This window comes from Tyto alba, unplaced genomic scaffold (genome assembly GCF_018691265.1).
Source record: "Tyto alba isolate M040663 unplaced genomic scaffold, T.alba_DEE_v4.0 Super-Scaffold_40, whole genome shotgun sequence".
In the NCBI taxonomy this organism is placed as follows: domain Eukaryota; kingdom Metazoa; phylum Chordata; class Aves; order Strigiformes; family Tytonidae; genus Tyto; species Tyto alba.
This window is the reverse complement of record NW_024881316.1, coordinates 31,208,939-31,224,251: the sequence shown is the minus strand read 5'-3', so window position 1 is coordinate 31,224,251 and position 15,313 is coordinate 31,208,939. Positions and strand designations below refer to the sequence as shown.

Below are 15,313 nucleotides of genomic sequence, written 5' to 3'. Positions count from 1 at the left end.
CTTATTTTCTTATCATCATGAAACACACTTCTAATGTTCAAAATCTTACTACAGAGTTCACAATCTAGATCGCATCCATGAACTTTAGCACAATAAGCCTTCCAAAATAGTAAAACACATTCATTTTTAATAGTGTGATCACCTTTAAAAACATACAATCAAGATAAAATTACTTTTTTTTAAGTAAAATTCTGTTTTAAACGAAGACCTACTTTACATAAGCAAACAAAAAAAGTGACTTGCTACAATGCTTTAATAAGATCAGTTTTTAGGTAAGAATTCGCAAAAGAAATTTGCTCATGTTAAAAAAAATCCCACAGTGAAGACTGTTGGAAAAAAGTGACAAGGGTGTATCTTTAAACATACCTGTAAAGAATCTGTTGTATGGTTAGTAGGTAGCCCACTTTTTTTATAGCCTTGACCATGTGCAGTTAGAAGCCGCCCACACAGGTCAACTGCTGCCCTCCAGTTTTTACTGCTCTGGGAAGAAGAAAAGAGTAAGTAGCAAAATCATAAAGTCCCTAAAATGCACAACTGCTTATTTTGCCCGAAGCAGCTACATGTACCCATCAGTAATAATGACAAGGTCAGGAGAGCTGGCCGGTGAGAAACAGAATGTCATTTGTCAAAGTTGCACATCTAATTAGGCAAGAAGTGAAATTAAGCATTAGTATTATCAGATCACTAAAACAAAAGAATATAAAACATTGTATGGGATTCTAAACTTAAAGCTGTATCATGTTTGCTAATATACTTGAATATACTATTATACTTACAATATTGTTTTCTCCTCAAAAGGAAGCCATATTTCAATAAACACATCCAAGTTACTCTGCTACAAAGTACTTAATACCTAATACCTCACTGACTTCAGTATTTCAGATTATAACCCCTAGTGCACTTCATTTAATGAAAACAGACTTTCCTAACATTGCCCAGAACACAGAATTCGTATCAATTAAGAACAAAGGACAAGAAACAATACCATGCCCCAAATGATAAATTCAGAACAGTAACAATTGTTTCAACTGTAAAATATAAACATCTGAATTTCTACTACATGGCTAACTTTAAAATATTCTTAAACATATATTTTTATTCATAAAACAAAATCATTCCTAGTTAGACAAGTCAAACTGTCTTGTCATACTCTCATCCTATTAATGTTTCTGCCTTGTATATGCTATTGCAGCTATGCAAATAGCTAACACCATCAAAAACTTAAAACACAGACTAATGCTTCACAGGTTTTAGGCTATTATACTTCTCTATCATACAGAAGAATTTTTCAAGAGACATGTATCCAGCAGGTCACTATAAAACAAATATTACTTGTTTCTGAAAGTGATCTTTTCTCAAATAGTTCTTAAATACATTAAAAAATAATTAATAGCAAACTGTCATGTTATCTGATGAAATGTAAAGAAACAGAATATATTTATGTTGGTGCCTGCAAAGCTCAGGTACTGACGTTGAATTGGTATTTTATTAAATGCTCTCCAATGTTTAGAGTTTAGAAAACATGTCAATACAGCAAACAGTTACATAGAAAAACTAGTACTAATAGCTGAAGACTTTTCATACTCTCTGGCCTTCATTTTGCAGCCACATAGTTCAGAGGGCTGCTACAGAGATCACCGTGCACTGAGCACCTCATCTCTCTCCCCTGCACGGTCAAACCCCAGATGAAAATTTGAGTTCCACTGGAAATGGAGAAGTTGGCTGATAGCAAGACCACAAAGTAGCACAGCAGCTTCTGAGACATCTATGCTCTTACGGAAGAGCAGGAATTGATAATGCATTTATAACATCCTTCAACATATATCTGTATCAATTTAGTAAAGCAAAAAGACACTGACATGGATTATCTGAAATTTATTCCTCTTCTGCAGACACAAATTAATTGCTTCTTATCCTTAGAACAGAAGTGGACACAGACTCTAAAAGCACTTTTCTTCCCAGGTGAGAGTTAGGATTAAAAAATAATAAAGGAACATTTATGACAAACTTAGGTGCTACAATTTTTAAAATTCTATTTCAGGCATGAACAAAACCCACTTTTTCTTCACGGAACAAGACAGCCAGTAGAAGTCTGACAACCATCCTAAAAACAGTCTTTTCTGGAAAATGAAAGATAATATTCATGATGATTTTAAAATTAGAGCTGCCTGCTGGTCATGGAGCATAATTCTCTCTGGAAGCTTAATAGAAGGCTGCTGGCAGCATAACTTAATTTGCAATTAGCAGGACACATTATTGTCTCTGGCAAATTGTACCAGACTTGCAGTTGCTAGAGCTGCCAGTCCACCAGAAATCTTTATCCAGTTATTCCACACACCCCTCAAAACCTCACAGGTCAGTCACTTTGACATTTCCTGTGGTCTATGGCCACACAGTCCTAACAACCCAGGCCCCTTGTTCCTGAAAGTAATAGTGATGTATTTTGTTTGTAAGTCATAAGTAGAGGCTCAAGGTAAAGACGGATACTACAGCTTCAGATACAGCATCAAAAAGACTTAAGAACTTTCTCAAAGAATATAATAATTATTCTGTGATGATCAGGACATGGTCGTCCAGCAGCCATAGTAGAAACATTATTCTCTCCTAGAGAAAATACTGTCAACCAAATATTATTGCCAAGTAGCTCACTAACACAGTACCAGCCTGGCAGAAGAAAATTCTCCACATACGACATCAGCAAATCTTTTTTTCCACAAAAAGTATGGAGCTGTTGTTTTTTTAATGAAAGCTACCAGCTTATATGTTTTCTGTGCTTTTTACATACTACTAGTCTAGATATTTAACTTGAGAAGGAATTTTTTTGGGTCCATATAGCATAACAAAAAAATTAAAAAAGAAAACCAAAACAAAGCATTTCAGTACTGACTGTTATACACACACAAAAGCTAGGACAAGCTTATTAGCCACCCAGCAGACAATGTGGTTGCATTACTCCTTGCAGAACTCTATTCTTTGCAAAATCAGAACAGGTCCTGGAGGATGTTTACATATGGATGGGAAAACTGCATATTAAAACAGGTTTCAAATAAAAAAGATTTGTATTTTTAAGAAAGAACCAGCCAAATAATTTTTTAATCTTTCCATTGAACTTCTTAAACTGTCTGAGATATGAATATAATTACTGTAGGTTTAAATCAAAAAAGCAGAGGCTAGCATCAGGATTTTGTCAGGCTTTTACCCTGTAGAGGTAGAAACTAAAGGTTTTATGTAGCTTGAGGTGATAGACTTGTGTGTTACAGAGCCCCGTTCCTCATCCACTTTTTTTTTTTCCCTCTCTCTTTAATGAGAGCTTACTTGGCACACAAGTCTGACATATCTTTTTTTTGGAACAAATGCAGTATGTTTATTATCTTACTGCTTCTTTTGATTGCACCACCAACCTAATCAAATACTGTATCTGCAGCTTTAAGAGACAAAAATTACAGCGTAAGGTGATCAACTCTCAAACCCTCATTTCACTGACTTGCATTCCACCATTTTCAAAATATGAACCCAGATAAGGCTATGATGATCCCCTATTATTAAAAGAAATAAAAGGAAACAGCCTAAAACCCATCTGAAATAGACTCAACAACATGAATCACAAATTCTGGTAAGTCCACATCTAAAGATCTGGTAATGCTTCTGGTCCATTTGGTCAAAGTTAAAAGTAACAGATATTCTGTACATTCCAATGCCTTCAAAATAAGCCTATTTTCTACAAAAAGGGATGAAGGAATGGGATGTAGGGTGACTAGAATGTTATTAGTTGAAATACAAAAAGAGCACTGAAGATGTTATATTTTTTAGATTCAGAAATGAAGAAAACTTCCAATTGAGTAAAATGATCCAATACAAGCCAAAATTGCAGTCTGTATGGAACATTTTTGACACTCCTACTTTTTTAATAAAGTGTCATAAGAACTTTAATTATGAGAGTTTTCACTATATCTGAAAGATAGTGTTTTCATTCTATTATGAAGATATTCACTGATTTGGACTGAAAAGAATACTACCAAATAGCCGAATACCCCTGTCTCACATACATAACTGTTCCTTGGAAACCTCCTCATGCAGGTCAATTTTGCTTTGTTTTTTTAAATTACAGTTGAACAAAGATCTTGTATTTGCAACATGATTGCAGAATTGTTCATATTTCTCCCTTGTATACAATACTGTATGTTGTTTTCCTGAACAAAAGCAGTGAAGCTCAGGTGATGCAACAAATACAGCTAACACCCAGGTGGAATTCTTCTGTCAAGCAGAGTCATGCAGACTGGATGTCTACAGAAAAAGTTTTCAATTAAAAGGGAACTCACATATACATACATGAAGACAATTTATAACAGTATTCAGTCTCTCAGGGAAACAATTTTGAATCGGAGGTAAGCCACTGAAATTTTATCCAATAAATTCATGCTTTTCAGTGTAGAAATGCAAACCTCCAGTTACTGTTTGTGCTACTTGTATTTCCCATCTTCTCTCAAATCAGCTACAAAAATGTTGTAAATTGTTCACTGATTTAGAAATAAAGGAACACACCCCTCCCTATTTTTAATGATAATTTCTAACTTATTAAAGTATGTATGCCATACCACTGTAACCAAGTTTTTCATATTTGAAAATATATGTAAAAGCACAACATTAATCACATGCAAAAGTAATAGTATATGATTTTTTTTTAAATAGACTCAAAGGGAGTCATTAACTCTACATGTAACACCATTAAAGTGATTAAAATGTCCTCCTCCACTAGCTATGACATTCTTCTCCCCTGTAAATTACATTGGTAGAGCACTTTCACATCAGTTAAGAAAATGCAGTTAGTAACCCTTTCCTGGTCTAGTAGCTTGAAGAAATGATTTCACACTTAGAGCAAACATTGCGTATTCATAGTGGCAGGACCCAGTAGACTGTTTTTAGATATGATAACTACCAAATTTTCCTATGGCTGCGAACACCTTACAACTCAAAATATCAGAAAGGTCCTATTAAGAAATACTGTGCTGTTTGTTCAAATGAGGGTAAACAATCTAAAATATGGAATAACAGGAACTAACATAATTGGAGCTTGCACCTTAGATGTGCAATTTTTATTTGCTGCTGTAAAACAAAGCAACACGGTGAAGATAAGCTCTTGCTTACCTTTATTTGCTCTAGAGGTAAATGCAAGTTCCTATACCAGATTAATAAAACTTTTCAGAAACTGAAAATTCAGATTTTCTGTCTTCAGCTGAAAAATATGAACACTTAGCCTCTACAGATGTGTAACTCTATTTGGAAGTTATCACCTCAATGATAAACACATAGATTTATAGAATTAGTGTGCTGGACCAGTCTAGCACTCCTGTATCTCTTAAAAGCCTCAAAGCTGTAAAACTAGTTCAACAGCACAACCTCTGCACCACTACCTACTAGTAAAGCATTTCCAAATCAGTTACCCATTCCATAGCAGAAATTTAAAATGTAAAAGTACAGTTGTTCAATAAATCAGCAATTCCTCTTTGGGTTACTGGTACAAATCTCACTCAAATCAACTAGAGACCAACTCCATGCTGAACAAACAATTTTGTTATTTGTTTAATGAGTTCAGTTCCTGGTGAACAACTATTTGTCTTAGAAATTATGCTGCTGTTGGTGGTCTCATCAGAAAAGGTGCAATTTTGGAAATTCAGCTTACTACCATCTTAGTAACATTTGTTTTCTGACTCAAAGCTAAAACATTATCAGTGGCAGCACTGTATTTAAGGTACAAAATGGTGTGCAGCATAGAATAACATTTTGCATGGACACAGCTAGCAGGACAAATAGAAAAACATTTCCCGTACATCAAAATTCCTCTTCTGGAAGAGGGAAAGGAAGTGGAGAAAAAAGCTTTTCCTACTTAAGACACCGATGGGGACAAGATTTCTCAGTAAGATTTTTTTTTCCCTCCCAATCTCGCAAGTTAAGCAAAACATTTAGATGAATAGAAAATACCTATCTCCAGGATGGAGAACACAATCTGTTTTTTCAGGTTTAGTTTCCAAAATTACCTCTGAATTCCCTTAATAACACCTGCAGAGACCACCTAGAGTTTTCCTAGCACGATAAAAAAGTCTCTTTTGGAGCTCTACATGTAATGTAACACAGTTAAATTAAAAGATGTTAAATACTAAATAGAGACTGTCCTAACGCTTATAATTCCTCACTGATTTTCCTCATTAATTTTTAGTCCATTTTTTCATAAATAAAATTAGCCTAAAATGTTTTGACATTTCAGCAGATTAAGTAAGGCTCAATCATGTAACAGTAATGAAATTCATACAGGAACGCAATGGTTTAAAGCACAAGGCAAGGTTCACAAGACTGCTAGATGCAACTAATTCCAGGTCTGAAATATTTACATGAGGGAAAGGATTTTAACTTAGAGAAAAAGAAGCTTTAATTGGAAGTAAGTTAGGTGAATTTTCCTGCACTAAAATAAAAAATTAAAGCAGTGGCAATTATCACATCACGTTTGCTTGCCATTTACAACAACTAGTATGTCTTACCTTTTGTAAAACACTAAGGTGAAAACATATATAATACATATGTAGTTAAACAAAAAAGTGAATAAAATCTGGTTTGCAACCATTTACATTACATAAAAATGAAGAGCTGATAAAATTCAGAGTTACTTAAAATTACCTTTTTTCTAACTTTTGCATATAAAGAAGTTAACTGTGTTGTTTAAAACCAAAAATTTAAACCCCAGTGTAATTCTCACTAAAAACTACTGTACTTTGGCTGGTACTTTTGCAGGATCACGAATAGACCAATATGTAGATGTTATTTTTTTTTTTTTACTTTCTTCTCACAGTCAGGAGCTCCCAATTATCTTGAGGGAAGCATGGCATTTAATATACATTGAATTACAGATTGTTACTTACAATTAGCTGTTTCAAGCCTACAAATGACTGTTCTACAGAGTTGGCGTTTAAAACTTGTCTCTTCACTGCAGCTTGCTCCCCCAAGAAGCGAAGCATTAAGTCTTTTACTGCATCTCCCTTGGTGTTCACGGAACAGAAAAAGAAAAAACATAACAAGATACTTTTAAACATTGTTTTAGCAAAATAAAATGTTGAATTAAAGCTGATCAACATGGTTCTTTCACCTTGAGAAATGCTTATTTTCCAGTACTTTTGTGTGAAATGAATACAAATGCATATATATTTACAACATTTTAATGAAAACTTCCAGATTTGCTCCACATTATTTGCTATATTCTTTTTTTCCAATGTTTGGGTTTCAGTTAGCATAGAAACATTCAGGCTTATTTGCTTCTCTTATTATTATCCTTCAAAGATCTTACAAAATACTGCTTAAAGATCATACAAAATACAGTAAGTTTTACAGTTTTTCATAATGGATATTGGTGCAATCTACTGATCAAAGCTAAATATGCACATGATCAGCTAACCTTCCTTAAGTACCGACAGGAAATAAACTTTGAGAGATCTTAAAACCAAGTAAACAGCAATCCTGCAACAAGTATTCGTAATTTTAAAGAATTAACTGCAGGAATCAGTCACAGAAATCAAGTTTTCTGAGACGGTGATTTGAAGACTTGAAACTAGTTGAGACACATACATTTGAAACAGATTTCTAAAGCTGGACAAGATTAATTCTACTTTTTACGACTTGGAGCAGCTAAGAGGAAGAATGCCCAAATCCAGGTTCCATTTCCATCTTTGCTAGCAATAAACTAAATAACTGTATACGTCACCATCTGTGCCTTAATTTTCCCTTCTAATCTTTGTTCAACTATCAATTTCTGTGCTTTTCCATTTGTTGGCTGACATCCTTGTGGTTCTGTGTACTAGAGATTTTCAACAGGTAATAAGGAAATTCAACCTTAATATCAAGCAGCTACTTAAAATCTGTGTACCATTCATTGACAGATGTTGAAAACTGTGCTACTACTGTCTGCGCACTCTTCAGGTACCATGGCTGCCAACAGTGTCGGACAAGGTGCAGGGGAGGTCCTAGCTTTGCTGGACTGTACACATTACCGTATACAGGAGAATTCCCTATGGTGTCAGAAGTCACCACGTGCCAAAAGCAGGTAGCAGAAATTATTTCTGTAAGATTTTTACCAATCTTATGGTTTTAATCTAGAAAAGTAAATATCTGAAAATAAGGAAAATGATAAGCAATATTTAAAAAATACTTATATTTTTGCTTTTAAACAGAAAGTAATTTATAGCCCACACTCAGCCAGAGTAAAGATCTGTCTGGTTCACCATCCTGTCAGTGAACAGCAGATGTTCATGGAAACACTGTAAGAAACAGGATAAGCTCATACTGGTCTTTCCCAAATTAAAGCAGCCATAACTTTATGGTCCACCTGTGCCAGAGGACACATTTGCCTACCATTTTTAAACACCCACTGATAGACACACCTCCCATGACATTTGTCTTGCTCATTTTTCAGCCTGCTTTTCTGAATGGAAGTACATCCAAGGGCAATGAATTCTACAACTTAAAAACAGTTACATGGACTGCAGAACAGTAACTCCTTTTGCTATGCTTATTACTCAACAGTTCCTTTGCCATAAAGCCTGGTAAATCATAATCCCCTACTTAACTTAATCCTTTTACGAATTTTAGAACATTATTGCTCTTGTAAGCCAAAAGGTTCTCTTCCTTTTAGCTACCACTCACACGAGAGAACCTCTGCACTCCTCACCATCCCTCCTTTCCTTGCAATTTGTTTTAATTCCACTGTATCTTTTCAGATCTGTGGTAACTAGAATGGCATTCAATATTTAAGAAGGTAAAGCAGAAAGTAACCATGCAAAAATCTAAGCATACAAAGGAATATTTTCAAAAATCTCTCTAAAGGAACATGAAAACATTCACTGGAAGAACTGAGGTAGGAAGCTGTCAGCACAGAGAGCAGGAAGAAAGACACAAAGACTCTTGCCTAAAAAAGGGTGAGCAGAATAAAATACAGTAAAGCTTAGCTGTGATAAAGAAAATTGACATTAAATGTTTACACTTTGCCCATGGACAATGATAGCACATACGTATGTTTGTGTTTTCTGTCCAGTTTTTTTGGGGAACGAGACTGCAACTACTGTTTCACTACATGGAAAACTTTTGCCCCTAATGCTGCCACTTATCCTATAAAGAAACAAGATTTCAATCTTTTGGACAGAAGAGTCTGAAGGATTATGAAAAAACAGTGTGTGCAAAATTACATAAATACAGAAGAATTTATAATCCCTCCCAATAGTACTTCGGAGGAGGAAATATTACAAATAAATGTAATGAAACAAATGATATAATGATAGAAACTGATGAAGAAAGGCATAATGGAAAAAAAACATAAAAAGCAGTACTCCAACTTGTTCCCACACTTAAGAGAGCACAGATACAGATAATCTGTACTGCATGCAATCCAAAGTAGTTTAAAAAAAGTTGTTGAATGATCAGCAAAAACTAGCATGCAGTTGAAATCAAGAATATTTAGTATTTTTCTTGGTGTGATTTACCCACTTAAGACAACATACTCGTAATAAGAACTGTGTTCAGTTTTGGTCCCCACTATACAAAAGAGATGTGGGCAGGCTGGAGAGGGTCCAGAGAAGGGCCACAAAGATGATCAAGGGACTGGGAAGCATGCCGTATGAGGAAAGGCTGAGAGAGTTGGGTTTGTTCAGCCTTGAGAAGAGAAGGCTTAGGGAGGACCTTATCACCATGTTCCAGTATTTAAAGGGTGGCTACAAAGAAGATGGAGACTTCCTTTTTGCAAGGAGTCATACGGAAAACACTGGGGGCAATGGGTGCAAGTTACTCCTGGGGATGTTCCGACTGGACACAAGAGGAAACTTTTTCCCAGTGAGAACAATCAGTCACTGGAATAATCTCCCCAGGGAAGTGGTGGATTCCCCAATGTTGGACACTTTTAATATTCAACTGGACAGCGTGCTGGGCCATCTTGTCTAGACTGTGCTTTTGCCAACAAGGTTGGACCAGATGAGGTCTTTTCCCGCCTGGTAGTCTATGATTCTAGGATACACTTTCTGACTAGGCAAGGGAAAAAAAATTCCAAGCTTTTCAATACACGACATACAAAATTTCAGTCCCTCCCTGAAGCATACTTACAGTCCACTGTAAATGCACTTTTAAACTAACTTCTATGTCAACTGCATGCAGCCTGGTTTAACATCTTGCATTAACATTTAGCGTTAGCAAACTATTCATACCAGAGCTTTACTGACCATTGTCGGAAGCTGAATGCCTCCCACAATGTTTCAGTTGACATTTCAAGTACTCTACAATTATAATTTCAGTTAGATACACAATTTGCAATACTAGAAGCGCATGGAACAATGATACCAAACTAGGGGATGTCAGGTCAGTCAAGGCACGCACTCAGGCCACTGAAAAGCAGTAATTGGAAGTGAGGGAAGTTGTATAAACATAAAGCACTTCAAAACTTGTCCCTGCTAATATGCCCATGTGACTGCTTATAAATTATAATCAATGCAGAAAGCAGCAGGAATGCCCTTTTACATCAGGTCTTACTGCAGAAATAAATCACATGGACATTGCCGTAACATCTTCTTTTCAATTATGTATTGCGTGGTAGATCTGCATATATGCACATGCCCAGATTCATGGAATCATCAGCACAAACATTCATTTAATCCTTTACTGGACTGAGGAAGGTGAGATATAACTATCATAAAAAGGGAGGCCTGAAATAAGGAGGCCCTCATCCTTGGGACCTGCAGAAGGGATCATTCCTTCTGTCCATGCCATTAGCTGTCAGGAGAGAAATACCACACACTCCTGAATTATTCATCAAGGTCTAGGGGAATTTTCTGGGAAGGTGGGAAGGACGCTTCCATTTTTGGGGGAGTAGAGAAGGAATACCTTCCTACTACAGTGCTTGCTTTCATGCCAGTTATTGGGCTCTGTGATGACAAATAAATGTTTTAAGATAAAGGTAACCCAAGAAGTAACAGCAACATGGCATATGTTTAAAACTGGTATAGTCTGTTGCTTGTGACAGAAACCTAGGATTAGATTAGACCAAAAGAAAAAATTCTTTACTGTGAGGGTGGTGAGACACTGGCACAGGTTGCCCAGAGAAGCTGTGGTTGCCCCCTCCCTGGAAGGGTTCAAGGCCAGGCTTGAACAATGTGGTCTGGTGGAAGGTGTCCCTGCCCGTGGCAGGGGAGTTGGGACTAGATGGTCTTTAAGGTCCTTTTGAACCCAAATAATTCTATTATTTGTCAGATAATTCACCTACAAATCTGGACCTGACTCACTACAGAAGCTTTTCTGACAGTTCCTGCAGATTGGGAAGTTACTGGAGACTGCTCTCTGCTTGTATTTGACTATTGACTGATAATCTTTGTTATGCTACAATTAAGGATTAAAGTATCCAAACTGTCAACACCGTATCTCTATCTCATAACACTGTATCAGTATCTCATAACAATTCTATTATCCAGAGACAGATATGAAAGTGTAGGATTAGTTTATTTAAAAAAAAAAAAAAAATTCCATAATGATAGTTAGCCTTGGCTGAGCAGCCAGGATAAAACTGCTTCATGAGAAATACTGAATAGATCCAAGTGAAATTCTCAAATTCTGAAAAAATGCTTTATGCCTTCTCGCCAGTTGGGAACTCTGAAGAAATGAGTTTCCACTACTATGTTTTTTCCTTCATGACCTCATATGGAGTTTTCCCTTTAATTCTGGAATTATCGCTTCCCAGTAGCTTGCTCCAGCATTCAATCTTTCTTAAAGGCTATACCTTTCCACTATTTAAGGAAGATACACGACGCGAATTCAGTGTTAACATTATTGAGAGCACTGCGAACATCAGTGAAAATGCTATTTCCCACTTGTTGCAAGAGCAAATTCCACAAGCAAAGCAAACTCCTTTCAGACTTTGTAGTACAGCATACTGATTTTGCATATATTCCAAATGCAAGCATTATCTTACTAACTAGGAGGACCAGAAACAAACTACTTAAAAATACAACCAGCTTTGGATTCTATGGAAACTGTCAACACTGGTTTTCAATGTACCAAACAGATTTCTCTATGAATAAATCAAATCTGGTTTTAGCCCCTTCATGTACAAGTAGTCAGCAACATTAAATTTTCTAATAAAGACTAAAGTAATACACACAAGGTGACCATAAGCAACAATATGAAGCACAGATCTTATATTTCTAGAATGTAATCATACGCTATGATAAAATAATAAACTCTTACCTGGATATTATCAAATTTTAATCCAGGCATGGTGAGATTCTCTTTATCTATGAACACAGTGCTGTACTGTTGTGTGGCAACTGAAATTAGAACATTTCTGGTTTCCTCACTAGGAAGCCAAGCATCATTTCTTCTATCTAGTTCACTCATATTTAAGGCTGTGGCAAAAGGGTCATCACTCCCAGCAAAAACAGCTTGGATTTGTGAGAACGGCTTGGGGGACTGAGTTATTTCTAAAGACGATGGAGGACCACCTGCTTCAGGTCTCCCATTTCGCACAGAGAAAGTAGCATTAGATGAAGTGCAAGAACTGTCTCCACCGTTAGAAATAGAAGACATTTGTTCTGGAACTGAAGAGCTTGCATTGGGATTACTAACAGAAATAAAATTGGATGTGGTAAATGAATCAAAAAAATCAGAAGCTAAAGTATTAGTGTTAACAGTATCGCCGAAGAACTTGCTTAGACTCGGACTCGGTTGAACCACCTGTGGATTAGACTTCACAGGAGTCTCAATTATACTACTAAAACTGGGAGATTTTACCATCTGAGGCTCAAAACCATCAGGTAGGAACAACTGTGGCTGCGTATTAACATTGTTTGCTTGGCTGAAGATGGTACACACAGGAATAGGCTCAGCCTCAGAAGATGGTTTGCTAGTACTAGGTGACGATGTCTCATCCTCAGGTTGGCTTTCACCAGTATTACTTGGTTTTGCTTCAACATGAATGTTGTTTCTCAACGTTGGTTCCTCCTTCACTGCTTCTTGAATTGATTCTTCCTTTAAAGATGCCTGATCATCTGTTCCGATCTCAGAAATGTCTTTGGGTGTTTCTTCGTGTTCAGTTTCACTCTCGTTACTTAAAAACTCTTCTTTATCCACTTCTTCTTGTGTCTTTTGAGTATCTTTAGCTTCCATCTGTTCTACTATCTCCTGGAGACAACCAAGTTCAGCTGTGTCATCTTCGCTGTTGTTTGGAGAATCTGAAATAATTACACTCTCCATCATTTGTTCATTAAGTTTATCTACAAAATTATTTGAATCTTCTGATACAGTTTCATTCCCTTCAGACTCAAATTCATCTCCACCAAGATCAATGGTTTCCTCATGGAAAAGAATTTCTTCCCGAGCCTTCTGTTGAACTACGTCTCCGCTGTCATCTTCAGCCAACATGGTCTTCGCATCCTTAGCATTACTTTCATTATTCTCCATGGCAGCTGAAGAGGGAAAAATCCCCACCAAAACAAGTATTAGTCTTATCACTGAGGTATTGCCCAAGTGCCACTCTGAAACTCCTAAGTATCGTACCAATACTGAAATTCTCGCTTTAAAAATACAGTAATTTAAAAATAGAGCAATTTCGCTATATGACACCTTTAACATATCTACCCGAAGAATAAATTAATTCTGGAAAAGGTTTTCTCTTTATCCTTTTTGCAAGTCGCAAGAACGCTGCGACTGAAGAGCAAACGCCTCCCACTAAACACCGACGAAACGGTATTCGCTTTTCTGCCCGCGAAGACTGCCCCGGTCCCCGTTTAAGAGAAGGGAAGGGTGGGACCCCGGCTGTCACCGGCGCAGGCAGCTGAGCGCGGGGCCGGCCGGGCAGGCTGCGCTGCTTCTGCCCCCGGCGCCACGGCCGGGCCCGGAGCGCCCCGCGGCGAGGGATGGCCGGCGGGGCGGGGGGGGGGAGATGGCCGCCCTTCCCCAGGGCCGGGAGCTCCCGGGCCGCCTCCGCACCCCTCCGCGCGTCCCACAAACAGCTCCCCCCCACCTCCCCTCCCCTCACCTCCGCGCCGCGGCGGCGGCGGCGACACCCCCCGCTCCACCACCGCGCCTGCGCCGGGAGGGGCTGGGCCGCGCGCAGGCGCGAGCGCCCCTCCCGGAAGCGGCTGCGCGACGGGCAGCGCCGAGGGCCAGAAAGGCCGGCGGGGAGCGGGGGCGGTCGCGGCGATGGAGGACGATGCGCCGGTGATTTACGGGTTGGAGTTCCAGGTGGGTGCGGGGGGCAGGCAGAAGGAGGGCCGGTAGGTGCCAGCGCTGTCCCTGGGAAGGGGATGGCTGCAGGGCTGGGTGCGGGTAGCGGGGCCCGCTCAGGGGGCGGCCGGCGCCCTCTCGCCCGCCCTGAGCCGGGCCCGGCGGAGCCGCTGGCTTGTGACGGGGCTTGGCGCCTGCCTGTCGCGCTGGGCGTTTTAGAGGTGGCTGAGCAGGGCGCAGGAGTTGGTCTCTGCTCCGGAACTTGGTGTTTGCAGGGCAGGCGGGCCAACGGGCCGAGGGCAGGGCTGTTTCCCTGCTGGCAGCGCGCAGCCTGGCTGGCAGGGCCCCTCTGCTGCCACCGCTCCCCGCTCCGCCTCTTGAGAAACCTCTGGCTCCGGGGTGGTGGGAGACTACTGGCAGTTTCAAAGAGATGCTTGTAGTCGTTTATTTCTGTAAAGAAATTTAAAAAAAAAAAAATGCTTTTATGAGGAGAGGGCATGAAACTGTTTCTGAGTAGTTGCAAATTTTTGTTGGCTGTGCCCAACCATAAAGGTATTTGACGTTTGTGGGATCTTTTGCTGTGAGTTCCATGTCTGTGCATTTGTCCCATAGGACAAATCCATCCATGATGTTAGTATTTCTGGTTATAAGGAAATGAGACTGCCTAACTTAGGAACTTACTGATCATCTTTGTAAAGGATCACAGGTCTCGCACTTAATAAAGTTTCTACAAGTTTTGGGTAAGTAAACATCTAGGTAGCTGGATGGGTGAGAGGGATCCTAGTTTACGATTCTTTCCCCCAGTAACAGTTTTACTCAGCTATTTCATGTTCTCTTTAGCAACAGCTTGCTTTATCATTGTTGCCATTAGAGGAGAAATAGGAGGCACTGTGTTTCTTTAGCAGGTCACAAGCAATGTTTCCGTTCTACAGTAGGTATAGTAGTGTAAATATGTGCATGTGCACTTTTTTTTAAGGCACCTTTACCAAAGTGCTCGTAGAAAGTAATATATGAAGGTTCCTTGTAACAAGTTTGGGTGTCCTGGCTACTGAGATGTGTGCTTTGTAGTCCTGAC

The 15,313-nt window shown here is 38.7% G+C and overlaps 2 protein-coding genes across 3 annotated transcripts in view; one reads left to right on the top strand and one right to left on the bottom strand.

The window, feature by feature from the left end:
* Positions 1 to 14,147, bottom strand: part of TRAPPC12 (trafficking protein particle complex subunit 12) — a 55,718-nt gene extending 41,571 nt beyond the window's left edge. Inside the window, exons 1-4 of the mRNA XM_042803631.1 lie at positions 14,051 to 14,147; positions 12,262 to 13,478; positions 6,912 to 7,028; positions 367 to 480 (exon numbers count right to left, since the gene is read on the bottom strand). Coding sequence (XP_042659565.1) covers positions 367 to 480; positions 6,912 to 7,028; positions 12,262 to 13,473 — 1,443 coding nt within the window. The 5' untranslated portion in view covers positions 13,474 to 13,478; positions 14,051 to 14,147. The remainder of the gene's footprint in view (positions 1 to 366; positions 481 to 6,911; positions 7,029 to 12,261; positions 13,479 to 14,050) is intronic.
* The window catches only part of EIPR1 (EARP complex and GARP complex interacting protein 1), an 80,315-nt gene continuing 79,113 nt past the window's right edge, over positions 14,112 to 15,313 (top strand). For both annotated transcript variants that reach the window (XM_042803632.1, XM_042803633.1), the window contains exon 1: positions 14,112 to 14,256. In XM_042803632.1, the coding sequence (XP_042659566.1) occupies positions 14,215 to 14,256 (42 nt within the window). In that variant the 5' untranslated portion in view covers positions 14,112 to 14,214. The remainder of the gene's footprint in view (positions 14,257 to 15,313) is intronic.